The 17,904-nt window shown below is 37.4% G+C and overlaps 1 protein-coding gene across 4 annotated transcripts; it reads right to left on the bottom strand.

Annotated features, from left to right (window-relative positions):
• Window positions 1-484: 484 nt before the first annotated feature.
• SMNDC1 (survival motor neuron domain containing 1) lies at window positions 485-10,776 on the bottom strand. Of its 4 annotated transcripts, XM_074339076.1 has the most exons (7): window positions 10,577-10,776; window positions 9,263-9,382; window positions 6,488-6,679; window positions 4,514-4,656; window positions 3,669-3,830; window positions 2,181-2,334; window positions 485-1,713 (listed from the first exon to the last, which is right to left on the bottom strand). In XM_074339076.1, exons 3-7 carry the CDS (start codon window positions 6,488-6,490, stop codon window positions 1,576-1,578), a joined length of 600 nt encoding a protein of 199 aa, XP_074195177.1. In that variant the 5' UTR covers window positions 6,491-6,679; window positions 9,263-9,382; window positions 10,577-10,776; the 3' UTR covers window positions 485-1,575. The 4 variants fall into 4 exon arrangements, with proteins under 4 accessions (XP_074195177.1, XP_019580668.1, XP_019580667.1 ...); XM_019725109.2 differs by lacking the exon at window positions 6,488-6,679 and having other exon boundaries at window positions 10,577-10,775; XM_019725108.2 differs by lacking the exons at window positions 6,488-6,679; window positions 10,577-10,776 and adding an exon at window positions 10,237-10,368.
• Between the last annotated feature and the right edge of the window lie 7,128 nt (window positions 10,777-17,904).

Genomic DNA, 17,904 nt, shown 5'->3' with positions numbered 1-17,904 from the left:
TCAGGCTAAGTAGCCCTTTTTCTACTGTAATTTGTACCTTGTATTTAAAAAATACTTCCTTTCATTCTGTCTTACATGCTCTACCCTGTGGCCATAAATTAAAGGAAGAAAAGCACTGATCTCCTGGGTTGGGAGGAAGGTGGAAGGGTGAGATGAAGAATTCTACCTCTCACCACTTTCCTCCTAAAAGTTTCAATTTACCAAAAAAATTAAAATTCATGAAGTAAAAATTTTTATTTTCCCCTTATACCAAAAATTTACAAACACCTCTATATAAAGCACAAGCACTTAAAATAAAAGTTCGTTTGTCCTTTAGAATCCAATTTCTTATGTCTAATGGAAGGGAAGGAGTACATAAAGATTTACTGAAACCTTTATCATACTCTGTATTCTCTTCTGTGGAAACAATGTACGCAAGTACATTGACATTTAATCACTATCAGTGCTGGCAGCTAAGGCTTCACCCTTCTGTTAACACACCCTGGAGATTTTAAAAACACTTTATTTAATAAAAGTTAAACATACAAAAACTGAAATTAACACATCCTAAAAATCACTGTCTTCCATTAATAGGAAGATCTTTTCTATGCATATATTTGGCTTAAACTTAGGTTAACTGTGATGTTCACATACACCAGCAAATGCTGACAACTTGATCTAGTTAACAAAAATTACAAACTCAGCTACATGAACATAATATACAGGGAAATTATGGTCAGATTAATGCACAAGAAATACAGTAAATTTTTAATGATGAAACATTCAGTACTCTTGTTCATTAATTTAGCCTTTTTTTTTTTTTTTTTACAAAAATAGTATCTACACTGTATACAGGGCTATACATCAGCTTTTTGTTTTCTTATATAAACATTACACATCCAAAAAATGGTACCACTACCGTAAGTGAAAAATTAACACAAGAAAAAAACAAACATACAAAAAAAAAAAAATAGAAAAGGTAGCTGGTCTTAAACATGGTTTCTTACATAAAACTAAAACTCAATGAAAAGAATAAAAGAGGTGAGTCAATTTTAGAAATGGCCTAATAGGCTTAGGAAACAAATTATTGAAGGAAAAACCTCAAAACAAATTTTGCCATTTAGAAATTAACCTATTTTTAGGCTTAATTGGGCAACAGCTGAATTAAAAAAAAGACCTCTGCACCAGTCTGGTGTTTTACCTTGATGTTCCAGTGAATTGCTTAGAATATGTGGCAAGTTCAAAGGTTCTGAAAGTTCCAGGTTAGGAGTTTACAAAAAGTATATGCCATCCATTAAGTGGGAGCCTAATAGTAGGAAGGTCAAGAATTCATCTAAGTGCTTTATTTAAGCAGCATCTATCTAGAAAAGTTGCTTTACCCAACAAACTTTGAGGAAACTGTGGTGGTAGTAATGAAGAAAGTTAAATGAATAGCAGTTAACAAATGCAATTTCAAGTTTCATTCTATTGAAGTCAAACAATGACAACAATGGTATCTTCCTTACTCATCTAACAAATAATTTACCTTTAGAAAAATATAAGGATAAAAAGGTAAATGTAAAGCCCTGCGGAGATGAAATCCAACAGTTTTTCTGATTATTGAGGCATCAAATGCCTAACATTGTATTTAGAGGTATCTTGATACTGTGTCATAGGTTTATCAGCAATCCCACAAGTTCCTACTCCAACTTTGCCAGTTACACTCTCAGGTGAAGCAAAAATACTCCTCTTTACCTGTGGGAAATGAAACAGAAACCATTTTTGATTAGTTTGGGAAACATAAAAATTACAAAATATACTTAGAAGGAAAAGTACATGAAGGGGAGCTGAGTGTTCTTTTAAATAAAATCTACCAGTGATGTACAGTGTAAGGCATATTAGGAAAGCAGGTATGGTTCAACACACACCCTCTCTATGTGGTATGTAAGGTAGCAAATCATTTTTCAAATTTTCACTTATAGAAGGAAAAGAACCTAGATCTTTTGTAATTCCTGATACAAACTCTGTATTCATAGGTTCCTACTGCAGAGACGGAGGCTAACGGAGGTATTTTTCAATAAGCCAAACTGAAGACTGAAGAGGATTCTCAATTAAAGATCCAGTTACATATTTTTTTAAATCTACATACCCCCTTTTCATTTTAAAGTTAATGACGGTTGTACTTTTCAAATTTACAAAGTATGAAGAAAATATTTACTAACCTGGCCTTTTTTGTTTTTCGAATAGGCTCTGTTGTTGAACTGCTGCCATTTCACCTTCTGGTCCTCTCTCTCCTGCTCAAGTTCTTTTATTCTCTGTGCTTTTTTCAAAGCTTTCTTCTTTTTATATTCACGCTGCTGGGCAATCATTTCTTTTCTGTGTGGATATAACAGCTAAACGTCAACTCTTAAGATTTAAAAGATGACTTCTGTGGGGATATGTAGGAGTGCAAAAACAAACAAACAACCCCCCCCCAAAAACCCCAGAAAACCAAACTTACACACTCTTCTTCTCCCCATGAATAAAAGCACCCCCCATCAACGCCAATCACCCTGTGCTACTAAGAATATTATCTGAAATATATAGCATCCTTTGAAACATAACTATAACTTACTACCCACGCAAATATTTCAACTAACACTTTTTATTTGATGTTTACACAGCTTTTTCCAATTGTGTTTTAGGAATAAGATGAGTGTTGACAGATGTCTAAGCCTTTTATCAATTTCTAAATGGACAGTAAGCAAGTGTAATATGCTGCATTTGCAAAACGTGTATAAAGAGATTCAATAAAGACAAAACTATTTCACCTAGATTGGAAGAGCAGCACAAAGGGAAACCATAGCTCACAATTCTTACAACTGGGGTTTTCCAAAAACACTGAATAAGATCAGAGCCTAAAGCTTTCTCAATAATTTCTGCTCAGTTAACACTGACTTCTCACCCAAAGGATGAAAAACGAAGTCTTTAAAAAAGAGGCAATAAGATCTAGACTCCTATATCATATAATCACCACTATGAAGCTTTAAAAAACGAAGTCTTTAAAAAAGAGGCAATAAGATCTAGACTCCTATATCATATAATCACCACTATGAAGCTAAGTGTGGCTTTGTACACAGACGTCAGAAACTAAAACTAGAGATGTTACGTTGTTCTTCAATCTGATTTTCTTATTGGGTTGCTTAAATCAAATGTTATTTTAACAAGTGACATTTTCTTAAATTCAAATATATTTATGTAGCAACTTTTGAAAACTCTTGACAAATCCAAAAGATAGCCAATTGTGGCAGACACGCAGAGTTAACCAAAATACTGTTAATTCTACCTCTTAAATACCTCCCAAACTATACATGTCACTATCTTCACTCTATTATTCCCGGGGTTCAGGCCATCATCTACCCCTGGATCACAGCAGTAGTGGCTTTCTCTCTGCTGCCAGTGATCATGTGAAAGCTCAAATCTGATCACATTATGTCCCCTCTACTTGAAACACATCAGTGGCTTCCAGGCTTTTTATGATCTGGCTGCTACAGCTCTCTAACCTCTTCTCTTGTCAAACCATCTTACCCAGGCATATACTGCTCATCTTCAAAATAAAGGTAAATAGTATTATAACTTTTTTACCCTAATCTAGCCTGCACAGACTCTGCAGACCACCTCAAATACCCAAATCGGGGAAATTACACTTAGAATGGTGAAAAGTCACTTACTTTGACATGGGCTTGTTGCCACTGTCCTCCTTTGCCTTCCTTCCTTCTTCTACAGGCTTGAGGTTCAACAATGGAGTCACTTCAGCATTGCCATAGCCAGCAAAGGTGATTGCAGCAGTGCCGTTTTCTTCATCTATCTCCTCAATCTCCGCTTCATAACACCTGTAAAGATATCATGGCTGTAAGCAGGTGAGTAAAGGTTTGGTACTCAGCCTACAAGACTTATACTGCAGTGATTCAACTATTACATGTGACTAAAATGAAACTTCTGTGATCAAATGGCCCTTTTGCAAAGACAATGTAAAAGAGTCGTTGGAGTCAGCCATCTACTATCCTAAAAGAAAGTCCTAATCAATATATTGCCAGGAAAGTCTTTCACATGTCTACTAAATATGTTTTAGTCAATCTCTTTGAGAAAAGGTACTTCTTATAGGAATAATTTCAGTGTATGTATTTCATAGACGTCTAAGATAGCCAACCATTCACTCAATTTTCAATTTGAGGAAAAAAGAACTTAGATTATTTTTTAAAATATCTATTAATTTCCCTCTGCTTTCAGTTTTCTTTCCTCTAGAATCCAAGCTATTCTTCCACCCCAAAATCTAATCAAAGCTAAAAACTGAACTATATTAACACGTTGCGTACGGCGGGGTTTAAATCCCTCGTGAAGAGTCTCGTGATCCATACACAACGTGTTAATGGTAACCACCCAAGAATCACATTGGCTCCACTAACCACATTGGTTCTATAGAAAGATCAAAATGCGGTAGTTCAAACTGAATAAAAACATCTTACCATTGTATTTTATTATTTCATGTTATAGTTAGAGTTTTTTCTACACTTACTGTCCATCTTCACTCCAGATTGCCATACACTTGTCTCCTACTTTCCATGAATGAGTGGGCTGAGTAGAAGCAAAACTGTCTGAACTTGCAAGAGTTTCAGAAGGCTGAGTTGACAGAAGGTCTTTGGTTAGTTCTATAACTTCCTAAAAAGAAAAAACAAAAACCATAACATTACTTTTGTAATTCACACTGTCACCTATTTTCAACAAGCAAGTTCCCTCAGTTTTTGATGACAGCTATCACACCATATAGCACTTATTAAGTACTCTACCCATATTTATTTGCAGTTTAGAACAAGATTATAATGCAGGTATTGTGATGGATAAACTAAGATACAGTATTTTATACAGGGGTGGAGCTGGGTTTTAAACCCAGACAGCTGCCTTTCAACTTAACCTCAAATACTAATAGAAATAGGGTAGACTTGAGCTTACACCATGCATTATTTCTAAGTGCCTATTTTAGCTGAGTAGATCTCTCTAAAGATGAGAAATAGTCAACTATGAGGGACTGAGCTAGATTCAAGACCACTTTTATCTCATCATTGTCACGCACATTTCATGCCAACTGTCCTGTTTGCCAGGGCGTTGCAGTATTAACTGCCGAGCCAACATGCCCCACACCCCTCAAAACACTTGAAGCAGCCTTATTAGTAATAAAATGTTTCTGCTGATACATAGTTCTACTAAAATACTACAGGCATATATAAAAAGCCAATAGTCTTCCTATTCATTCACTATTAAAGCTTATCTCATCTGAGTAAGCAAGTTACCAAGTTAGATTCGAAACATCCCAATACCTTAATGTTATGCATATTAGTACAACTTCATTTAAAAGGAAAAAATAAATTGTTAACACACAGGCAGGCAAGATCTTTCTGTGTGGCCAATACTTTTTCCTAATTCAGGTTTATATTTATTGGCTTCACTAGGCGGTGTGTGGTAGGGTTGGTTAAAAAACTTAATAGTACAAACTGATAGATCTGTACTCATACTGCTCTTGTCGGCAATATTTTTACTCTAATGAAGATCCATGTTATTGCATCATCTTATCTAAGAACCTGCATACCTGGTTCCCCCACTATTGCATATTAAACACCTTAAAACATCCCACTGTGTGTTTTGGGAGAAAAATTAGCAAAGTTAAACTCTGTACTGAATTTCTTCTGGCTCCCATTGAGGTTTTACAATAGTAGTTATGATTCAGTAGCCAAGAAAGTTAAATATTACCTCTCTCCTAAAGGTTCTAAATCTTCTGATTTCTGAAAAACAGTATTTGAGCCTTAAAAGGGGTGATATTAAGCCCTTGGTGAAAGGTCAGTTTTGTGAATAAAAAAACTGAATGACTCAGATTTGAGTTAAAAATTCAGGAGAATATGTTCAATAAAATTTTATTAGGTGCCAAGTAGCCATTCAAATACTTAATTAGATGGTCATTTGCAAATAAAGCAAAGAACTTCCAAATAAATATATCGTGTACTACACAAAGACGTAGAGTAAATTATCCAGCCTTGTTTTTAATTAACCAATTTTAGGGCCAGAAATATAATCCAGTAAGCCTGACTGAAGAGCCCATACAATCCCTATCATTAAATAATTCCATGTAACTAGGGATCATTTACCTACAAAAGCACAAATACGAATTCTGTAATTGCAGGTCACAGATTTAGAACTCTACTGCTCTTAGGATTGAAAATCTTTCCATTATATTTCCTAAGGAAATACTTTTTCACCAAAGACGAGGGTCCTGAAAAGCTGTGCATGTTATAAAGAATTTGCACAGCCCTGCACTGAAATGACTTTTAAAAAAATCCACAGCATTTATCCCTAGTTGTCCTTTCACTTTGCCATATTTTACATACCCCTCCCAACAAACTATGAAGACCCTCCTAAATTTTTTTTCCTCACATGTGCACACGGACCAAAATATTAGAGAGACTATTTTATGTATGAGGGGGTTCTTAAAGGTACATACCATTAATTACTTTTCCTCCCCCAAGTCTGAGTTCTGAAACTGCTCCTTCATTGTGACAGATGGGCAGCAGTTACAGTAATCGGCAATTCCAGGAAGCATCAGATGTTGTGATCTACATATCAGCAGGTCAAAGGGGATGCACTCAAGCACTCTGCTTACTGAAGGAAGGCGTTTCGGGGATGCAGAGAGCCACTGTAATATATGAGACAAGTGACTTGACCCCTGCCTCCTTTAGAACCAGTTTTACTCAGCAAAACAGCTTAATAAATTGACTATTTTTGTGAATATCATAGACTGGGGAGCTAGTCAGCTAGCTAGCCTGAATTTTACTATACCCACTTTTTTAAGTGAAAAAAGAAAGGCAATTAGAACTTCAGTAGGCCAATTTGCTGCCTGCTGAGTAACTTTATTCTATATGAAAGACAGTACACAGAGATAAAAATGGAAGGCTTACCGGCAAAATGAAAGTCATTGAGTATTTTGTCATAAATGAAAGGGTGAACAAATTCGTAACCAGGGTTAAGGACATTCCATAAGAGGAACACAAGAAAACAAACGACGCTACAAACTCAGTCATCAGTCTGAACAGACTTTTCAGCAAATATGAAAGGCAGAATTAAATATTAATGGCATGAGGTATATCCCAGAGAAACCAGAGAAGAAAAAAAAGAAAACCTTTTTTTAAAAAACCCATGACAAAATATTATAGAAGCTGTAACTGTAGTCAATGGAAACAATTACTAGTAGAAGCAGACATCCAAACACTTCAGAATTTCATCTAACCTTAAATGATGCCTTCCATCTTTGAGTAGTTTTCAGTTCAAAACAGACCTAAATCTAGTAACCAAAATGAATTTTTTTCATGGACTAAGAGGAAAAGAAAACGTGATCAAGTTTGATCAGGAAATACATCCTGTATTACATTACTGTCTAAAGTGTTAGAACTTTAGCTTCTAAATCTGTGCCATCCAATATGGTAATCATATGTGGCTATATAATTAATATTAAAAATTCAGTTCTTCAGCCACCCTAGCTGTATTTCAAATATTCAATAGCCACAATGTGGCCAGTGGCTACAGTACGGCACAGCATATCTAGAACATTTCTATCATCACAGAAAACTATTGTACAGTGCTGTCCTAAATGGTTAGAAAAGAGGATTATTTTACAGATAAATGACCCCCAGGTCATCATTAACTGAACCCTAAGTAAGCCATTTACGTGCTTACTATAAGGCCTACCACAACGGTCTGCCCTTAAATACTTCCACTACTGATCATGTCATAGTAAGGCAAGTCTACTGAGACTCTGACAATTTCTTCTAGAAATATTAAGACCTCCTAATAATGCTGTTTCAACCTTCTCTCAATTTCCCCTCTACCAGTTCTACACAGACCCCTCCTCCCTCTGCCCAGAGGCAACATATGTATATCACTGCAAAGAATGTTTCATTTTCTTCCAAGAAAAAAGGACTGCTTTTAAATTGGTAAAAGATGGGGGGGCATGCCAGGATCTCTCTGAGGCAAGAATTAAGTTGGCCTGGGAGTGGGAAAAATTGCTCCCCAACATCTTTTCCTTATTGACTGGTACCCTGAAATCCACTGGCCTGACTTCTACATATTGAAAAGGGGTCCTGTTTTCTGTGTTTTAAAAAGTAACATACCATTGCAAGTTCCTGTAAGTTTATCCTAAATCTAGAATTTGAACCCGAAAATATTCAACATCTGAATTATGCCCAGATGAGCTCTTTCAGAATCATGAATCTGGACCCCATTTCAAGTAATTTTCATTTGTTTGCAGTTCTAATATCCCTAAAATATTAATAATTTTAATGGGCAAAAGTTATATGTATAAAGGGAGGGGAAGGATTACTTAGATAAAATGAAGACGATTAAAGTGTTGTACTGAATCAGCATTAAGATGAAGAAACACAATGTAACCAAAACACCTTTTAAAATTTTCCAAACATCAGGTTCAGAATTTTAAATTCTCAAATTTGTTAAAAGTATTATATATGGTGTTTTTATTAATAAATCTAGTGTTCTGAGAAACAATAGATATTTACTATTAAGGCTTTATTTGTTTTGAAACCCCAATGCAGGTTTTTAAAAGCAGGTTTCATATCTACTGAACTCTCCCATAACAAACAAAACAAATTAAAATCTTTTCACATAGATTCAATTTAACTTCGAGTCAACTACACTGTAAAACCTAGCTTTAAGTTCAAACACTATGTGACATTTATGCAAAAACAAATATCTCTTTAGATATTTTTATGATGTGTTTTCAATCCAAGGGGTTACCCACTAGCTTTGACACACACAAACACACACTGTCATTTTCAAAGAAATCTTGTGGTATTAAAAAGAATATTAATCAGGTTATATTTTTCTCCTTTAACTTTAATTCCTTTTTGAACTAAATTTCCTTTGCAGGTCTTTAAAAGTAAAAGCACTTTCCATTGCAAAGTTATATGTATTTCGTCTCTAGAAAGTTGAGACTTCTAAAATCAACTCTTATTTTTTAAAGTTATCCGAGCATACAAGATTTACATAACAAAGGACAATGCTTCACTCATTTTGATGTACACAGGCTGAGAAAGCAATCCTACTTTGGAAAGCCATGTTTGCCTATGAGCATATACAGAAAGGGAAGAGGGGAAACACCACCTCAAAAGGGTGCTTTGGATATATATAAATCCTGAGCAATAAATCATTTGAAAAACACAATACTCTTTCTGAACAACATAACTGTAAGTGTCCCTTCATAACTTACTTGTAAATCTTTCTTTAACTTTAGCAAATCTTCATTTTCTCCATTTCCAGACAATGCAGCTTCAACTTGCTGGAGCTGAGCTTTGTAGCTTGCCAGCTGTTTTGCTAGATCCTCTGACATCTGGGGGAAAAAAGGGTAAGGTCATGAAAACTGAACAAAAAAACCCATAAAATAATTCCCCAGCTGCCTGAATTAAATCTTACCAATTTTGCTCCCAATGTATAATTCATTGCAGCTTAGTTTATCACCATCGCCTTTACTCTTAGGTCAGAGAAAAGCTGTGAGCCAAACCACAAACTTCAAGGGAACAGACACGACGATTATAAACATATCAGATAAATCCCATATAGAAAAACAGAAAACAAATGATGAGGGAAAAGGAGAATTTCTAATTTTTCGTAAACTCCTGTAATACAGAAGGCAGTGTGTTGGGCTCAATTAACAGGGTCGTTATATCTTCATCCCCCCATCCCCTCAAAAAGCAATAATCTGTTGGAAGAATCGGGACTTTGAAAAAAATACAAGAACTAAAGAAAATTTCCAAAACCAAATCTAAATGGCTTTTGGATTAACTACACAAATAACTCTCTCTACATGAATTATTCAATTAATGTGTGTGTTTAGAAGCTCTTCTCCATTGCAAAAATCTTTCACCCAGTCTCTAATCAAGTGCCGGTGCGTTTCCTTCAGTAAAACAAAAAAAACAACCACACACAAATACTCCCCCACTTAGGCATTCGAAGGAACGTGTCTTTCACCAAATCCGACTCATTCTCCTAAAAATGAGATGCGAGAATCCTTTCTCGATTAATAAGCAAACACACGAGGTTGCTAGGACCCTTGTCTGTCTTCCAGTTCCCGTAACGACAGCCAGGAACCTGGAAGGGCTCCAAAGGGTGAGAGCAAGCCGAACTGCTCCCCTCCCAACCACCAAGACCTCAAAGCCCGCCACAACTTGGCCGATTGTTTCTGACCTCGGAATTCAACATCGGCTTCGAGGGAAACCGAACGCACGGACCGAGCGGACACCAGCGGTGCCGGACCTCCACGAACAGACTGCGGGAACCGCCGAGGTTGTCCTTCCGAGGCCTCCCACGTCCCAACCCCACCCGATGGGTACCCCGGGTTAGCCAGGTTCGCCGCCACGGCCCGGAGGCCCCAACCCCGGCCGGAGCCGCTCAGGGCTCAACTCTGGGTGGGAGGGGGCCCAGGCCTCTCCAGCGCCGGCGGCTCCTCGGCCTCTGGCCTCTGCTTCGACTCGGAAGAGACCGAGGCCCGGCGAGGCCTTACTCTCTCCCTCACCGGGTTGGTTACCTTGCGTGGGGCTGGGGGTGGGGCGGCGGGAAGGGCTCAGGGCAAATGAGCCCAGGCGTGGCAGCAGCAACAGCGGGAGCAGTAGCAGAAAAAATCTCCGCAGCGACAAGGCGACTCGGTCTGAAAAGGAAGAACTCGGTCGGCGGGGAGGGGGAGGGGACGAAAGCCGGGCACTGGAAGGAGGAAAAGACAGAGGAGGTGAAGTTTCGCGAGAAGTTTAAAAACCCTCGCGAGACCTCGCTCGGCTCACGTGACTCCTAGCGCCCACTGGGCCGCCCGCCCTTATTTGCGTTGGGGACGCAGAGTGGGCAAGGTTTAGTAGAAAGGAAATGACGTAGCTGGGCTGCGCCAGGCGCCGGATGGAAGCTCATCAGTTCCGGCTAGAAGTACGGAGTTGGGCTCTTCGTTTGCAAGTGGGTGTTGTCAGTCCCTTCCTGAGGTTCCCAGGGGAGAGATCGAATGTGTTTTCTTAGGCGAGCTGTGCTGGGAGATGGGAAGAACGCGGCTTAATGATGCGTTCGTGCTAGTGGTTGGTTCTCAAAAGTGTACTTCCCCTTACCAGCAGCGTCAGCGTTGCCTGGTAATTGATTACAAATGCAAATTTTCAACACCCACCCAAGACCTGAATCAAAAACTCTGGAGAGGGCCTCAGCAACGTGTTTTAACAAGCCCTCCAGGTAATACCGATGTCCGCTCAAGCTTGAGAACGAACCACCGCTTTATGTAATAAAAACCCGAGTAGCAAAAAAAGGAAAATTGTGGCAGAACCTATTGGAGAGAAGATTGCTTTATTTAAAATCTATTTTGTTAAAACCTATGTGGTTATAATTAAGTTAATATAGGTTAATCTCACCTGATAAGGAATAATCTCCAAGTTATAGTCTCATGAAAAACAGTGGTGTGAACACTTTCATTGATGTTTAAAAAGAAATGTGCATTAAGTGTATGTAATACATATTATTCCTGGATGGATACACAAACCTATCTAGAGATTTGAAGTGGAAGCTAAATGTTTTCACGTATTACCCTTTTTACTGTTTACCCTATTTAATATATATATATATATTCCCAATTAAACTAGATTAAAAAAAAGATTAAAGCCTGTGATACAAAGAAGCCTCTATATGAATGCCAGGAAAGAACCTTACCTGGAGGATTGGGGTCTTTTGCTAGAATCTTAAGAAGGCCCTCCTCTCAGATGGGCTCTTTTTAGACTGACATCATCTTGCTTTAGTGCCGTCTTGTTTTGAAGGACCTTTCTCTCTCTCTCTCTCTCTCTCTCTCTCTCTCTCTCTCATATCCCTCATATTAAGTCAGGTGATCTATACAGTTGGAAACCAGGTTTGTGGTGATTGGAGTGGCAATTTGCAAGAACTGAAAATGCTGCAAAGGGCAGAGGGCAGCAGTGGGTAGCTAGCATTAGGAGGGAAGACAAACCAGGAAGGGTGTACTTTTCCTTAATATAGTAGAAATTTATTTAAAATATAATGTAGTTTTTGACAACTGCTCTTATTCTAGTTGTGTATTTTACAAACTAATGCCAGAAGGATCTTCCTTGAATGTAAACTTTGCAGTTGTGTAAAAAAATCTCTCAAATAAGAACTCTTCTTGAACCCCCTAGATCAAAAAATAGAATATTTATTATAAGTTCCAGTATAGATTTATCATCTAGATTTCAGGATTTCTTGAATCCTGATTTCAGAAATCTTGTTTTCAGGATTGCTTTTGCTCTCTCCCTCTGTGCAGCATAGATTATATATGGGAAAAAAAGCTATATTGAATTTTAATTCTCACAAAGAGATGATAACAGTGGCACGTATCAGGCATCATTTTAAGCACTTCACATGTATTCATTTAATTTTCACAATGATTTTGTGTACTGTTATAGACAAAACTGGAGCAAGTATAAGCTTTGACTAAGAGTGATAACTTCAAATAAGTGTTCTGACTACCTCCTTTGAAGTGTCAGAATCTACTTTCAATGTCTGATTTTTCTTTAAACATTCTCATTCAAATTTAGTCATGTTTATTCTTCAAAAAGAACGGTATCTAAAATATCTAGTTTTTTAAACCTGGTATTTATTTTATTGAAACCCAGTAGAAAATAAAATTTAAAGATTCTAAATTGTCATCAGAATATAGAGCTATTTCCTTCCATTATTAAAGGAAATTTTAAAACGACTAAAGAAAAGTATAGCAGCTGCCTTTGGAAATGTGCTAACCCACTGTAGAACACAAGAGTATGCAATAAACTAATACATGTTGGTTAAACAGAAGTTTGCTTTCTGTAGTCTAGCTTTTATTGTATCCCTTCCTGACTAAGAGTAGCCGCAGATTTGCCCACACTTTTTGCTATCTCAACAAGTGCCTAAGGAGATGAATTAGAGATGTGTACATAGTCATAATAATTGCTTATGCCCTTTGCCTTCTTTAGTCATAATAGGTATTTTGAATGTTTGCATGGAGATTTGCCGCAGGGCAAGCTACTGGCTTTTTGTACTTATTGAGTGTTTGGGGTACAGTGCATTGCAAACATACCCTAGGATGACTCTTGTGTGGCATCATTCATTTAAGGTTGATGGAAAAACAATTTTAAATGGATGCTGACCAAGGCAGGTGCTCATCACTCACAGCATTCCTGATTTGTTCACTTTAATCTGCATTGACTTGCTAGGCTCAGGATGTGCATTTTCAGCGATTCTGTGTTTTATGAGTACCACTAAAGAACACAAAACTGTGCCACTAAAAACAAAACAAGGATCCCTTCAGTTTGGAAAAGATTACGATCGAAGGCTTTACAAGGATCAGAAATGTCAGAGTCATTTAAAGTTCTATAGACCTATTTGACAGTGATGTTTAATAGTACCCTTACATACATTCTTAGTGGGATATATTCTGAGGTCAAAAAGAACAAAAACAAAAGTCTCAAGTATCACAAATTTATTGCTACTGACACTATTGATAATACAATTTTGAATCTCATGTCTAGTATAGATAAAATGAATAATTCATTTATGTTAAAACTCTTAAGAGGAAAGAAAAATATAAAAGTTTTTTTGGGAAGCCCTCTGATGAATTATATATATATATATATTTATTAAATTTACTGTGGTGACATTGGTTAGTAACATTATATAGGTTTCAAGTATACATTTCTATAATACATCCTCTATATATTGCATTGTAACACCCAGAGTCAGTTCTCCTTCCATCACCATATATCTGACCCCCTTTTCTCTCTTCTACCACCCCCCACATATATTTCGTAGAAGTAATGTTGCCCCAGTGGAGGATCCCCCGTATCTTGATATCTAAATACCATTCTTCCCTGAAAAATAAATAATAAATACCATTTCCCACAAAAGAGACAGCATTTCTCAGAGAGATGGTTTATTTCAGGTCTGAGGCCCAGAAAGTACAAAAGCACAAATGTGACCCTGGAACAACTTGCCAGAAAGCAAGGAAGTGTCCCAAGATGAATAGGATCAAGTCAAAAGTTCACAGACCATTTTGAGTGGACTCCACTAGCCAAATGTGAGTCAACTGGAGTACTAAAAAGAATAATGACTGACAGATTATCAGAGCATTGAATATATTTTTAAAATCTGTAAGTCCAGAGTGATGCTCAAAATCAAGGATGGAGGAAGGGATTTTTTTTTCTTTACGGAAGAATGCCAGCCAATAATGTAGATGGAATGATAGAATTGGGAAAATCGCCATGTGCAGTCCCCAGTGATTTGGGCATAAATCATCCGTAGAAGCTAAAACCCATCTGTAAAAGGAGATAGGGAAAAGGAGGATGTTTCCACAGTGTCAGTATCACCCCGCAGACTGTTTAATACTTACAGAAGGGAAGATATACCTTATAATGGAGAAATTCTGCAGTCATTAACTTAACCTAGTGATCACACTTAACACCACTAATGGTAGAAAAACCTGATGTTATAGGCCTCTTGATTTGATGCAACATGAAGTAACAGCATCACCTATGAAGGAACTTTGCCAAAAATGCTTAACCTGAATGTAATCAAGGCTTTTGACCCAACTTCTAGTTTACAGTAAAATGACCCTGAGGAAAGACGCAGACAGAATGTCCCTGTGGGACATTCTATAAGAAAACTGGTCTAAATACATCAAAAGTCAATACAATTAGAAAGAGTAGAAGACTCTGCTAGATTAAGAGACAAAAGATATAACAATTAAATGCAATGGGTAAATCTTGATTGAATTTTGGATTGGAAAAATTATAAAAAATTTTGAGGACATTTTGGGAAATTTGAATATGGACTGGATATCAGATGATATTGAATTGTTTGTTAATTTTATTAGGTGTGAAATTTATGTAGGTTCCTTAGGAGAATGTCTTATTCAGGTATTTAGGGATGAAGTGCCATAGCATCTGTCGCATACCTTCAAATGGTTCGGCCAAGAAAAATTATAAAATGGTTCAAAATTCATTCATGTGTACACATATATACACATATATATATAGAGAGAGGATGCCAAAAAATGTATATACATTTTAAGAAAGGAAAAAACTGTATTAAAATTAGGCTGATGGTAACCACTTTGAGCACCTCTTGTAATTGCAGAAGTCAAATGTGACTTGTATTCATCTTTTGTTATCGGTACATATTGAGTATTACAATTTTAATACAGTTTTTTCCTTTCTTAAAATGTGTATACTTTTTTTGGCACCCTGTGTGTGTGTGTATATGTAGAGAGAGAGAGAGAAAGAGAATTAAAATGTGGCAAAATATTAATGGTCATTCTGAAAGGATATATGTGTTCATTGTACTAGTCTTTCAACTTTTCTGTATATTTCAAATTTTTCAAAATAAAAAGATGGAGAAAAGTGTTCATAGACTAGCTAGAATAGGTTTGAGAGGTAGTTGTGTGTGTGTGTGTGTGTGTGTGTGTGTGTGTGTGTGTAATGGTTGGGGGAAAGCAGCAGATAGGTAAGGGGAACTCTAGGAGCTTGCAGCAGCTTAACAACTCAAGTAATACGGAAGATTACAAAAGCATATGTGGTTGTCAGAAACAAAAGGCTGTAGAAAGCCAGATGGGTCAAGGCTTAGCAGGAAGATGTGGGCAGTGGAGGTCAAAGCAGTCACAGGAGCTCTTTGAAGGCCAGGAAGGAAAGCATGAGAAAGAATTACTTTGACTTCCCCACATACAGGGGAGACTCCAGCGGGTCTTGTCCTCTGATGTGGTGACAGGAGCTTTTTTTCATTTTCTTTGGCCCTTTTTGGTTTTCTCATATAATAGCCTTCAGCAGTAGCCATAAGATGGTCTTTTAAACCCAGAGTTAATTGGATTCATCTGCATCACAACCCCTGAAAGTACCCTCCTTACCTGGGTGTTTCCCACCCTCTGCAGGTTTACATTGCCAGTTTATTTAGTACCTCAGAAAAGCGTATTTATTACAGAAAAGGCCTGGAACGTTTCACATCACTTTTATTGCATAGTAGATAATATAACAATCTTTTTTTTTAAAGTATACCATGTTTCCCCGAAAATAAGACCTAGCCAGACAAACAGCTCTATTGCGTCTTTTGGAGCAAAAATTAATATAAGACCTGGTCTTATTTTACTATAAGACCGGATCTATAATATAATGTAATATAATATAATATAATGTAACAAATATAATATATAATATAATTAATATAATATAATACCAGTATAATATAATATAATACTGGGTTTTATATTAATTTTTGCTCCAAAAGACACATTACAGCTGATTGTCTGGCTAGGTCTTATTTTTGGGGAAATACGGTACTTACAAGTCTAGCAAACAACAGGTGGTAGGGGATGTACATTCCCAAATGTAAGGAGGAGAAAGGAGACAGTTAACATGACTTTTTCCTGAAGCCAAAATGATCCCCTGTGTTTCCTCATTAAGACTAGCGGCCTGTAGTCTGATAGAGTCAAGCACGTTTAGCCATTTTATTGGTACAGTGTCAGCAGTTGAAAACAAAAAGAACTGAAAAAAGGAGACTTAATGCTCAAAGAACCCATTAGGTGGCAGTGGGGCCACAGACATCTTTTGATGTCCTATTTGTTGTTGTTTTTTGTTTTCCCCACTGATGGAGCCTTAGTGAAGGAACATTGCCAAGCAGCTTTGGGGGGAAGGAGAAAGGGAAAAATAAGTAGCAAATAAAACCCACTGTGCTCATAGTGTCTGAGTGATGAAGAGCTTCTAGTCATCTGTACTCAATTCCTGTTCTTGGTTTTAATATACATGTTTGTATGTGTCCTTACTGTGATTCTTTCAATAAAATAACTTTATATCCAAAGACTTTTAGGTCACTTATGTGCTATTTACAACATCTCTGTGATGTCAGTTTTAGAATATAAGTAGGAAGTATGGCTCATTTTGTTCAAGACCCAGGACATTTAATATGTATGTTTATAATGACACCCTCATTCTCTGTAATTAGTGCTCGTGAAGGCTATTTGTGGTCCTGGTAGGTGTCATAGGTTGGGATTCCTGGGAAAAGGACTCCGAGATTTCTGTGCAAGAGGTTCGGGAGTGTCCTTGGGAATGTCACCTGTGAGTGGAGACAGAGCAGGAGTAGGCAGAGGGAAAGGAGCTGTGATGCAATTGCAACAGAGGCCTCAGCCAATCCCATAGGAGCTGGGGAGCTGGGATGGCCCTTCAGAGATGCCCCCGCACCCGCAACTTAAGTCAAGGGGGCCAGAGCTTTACACCCAACCACAAATGGTGAGCCAATAAATAGATGTAAGCTGCCCTTGTGAAGAAGGCTAAGAACAATTCAGCAGAAAACTGTCAGACCCAAACACTCCCTAGCTGTGGGAGAATGAGGACCTCAGTCCTGAAGAGGGAATCTGGACAGCGTATCAAAGCATCCCCAGTAGGAAAGAAGGCATGCTTTCCCCATATTAACCTATTTTTTGCACTTAGGATGCTGCCTGTCTTGCATAAACTACCCATACTGAAACCGTGAAACAATGTCATCTTCTCATCTGGTTTGCCCTGCATTAAAAGCTACTGGAAAAATGCCTCGGCACTTCATGATAATCATGTTTGTTTCAAATCAATTTCTGATATATATATTTTATGCTGTAGGAGAGCTTGCCGAGACATAAGCATCTCAGCCACAAAGACTAAGCATTTCCTCTGTTGAAGAGTGCTCCAGAATTTTGGCACAATTGATGATTATTCCAACACATCAAAAGCCATTAGGGTGAATTTTTTTTTAAAGGAATAAATATTTTCTGAAAATGGCCTCTTTACAGGTAGAAAATGCATAACTGATTAGTTATAAGGAAGTTTTTAAATTGATGTTTTTGCCCAACTT

This window comes from Rhinolophus sinicus, linkage group LG07, assembly GCF_036562045.2.
Source record: "Rhinolophus sinicus isolate RSC01 linkage group LG07, ASM3656204v1, whole genome shotgun sequence".
In the NCBI taxonomy this organism is placed as follows: domain Eukaryota; kingdom Metazoa; phylum Chordata; class Mammalia; order Chiroptera; family Rhinolophidae; genus Rhinolophus; species Rhinolophus sinicus.
Note: the sequence above shows the minus strand (reverse complement) of the source record. Positions and strands in the feature narration are given on the sequence as shown.

Bases quoted from the DNA above. Each gene is read 5' to 3' on its own strand.
- SMNDC1 (XM_019725108.2), bottom strand. The intron at 4,657-9,262 runs GTAAGTTATGAA...TTTTCTTTTTAG, and splicing joins AGTTAAAGAAAGATTTACAA to GAAGTTATAGAACTAACCAA. The intron at 2,335-3,668 runs GTAAGTGACTTT...ATATCCACACAG, and splicing joins GGCAACAAGCCCATGTCAAA to AAAAGAAATGATTGCCCAGC.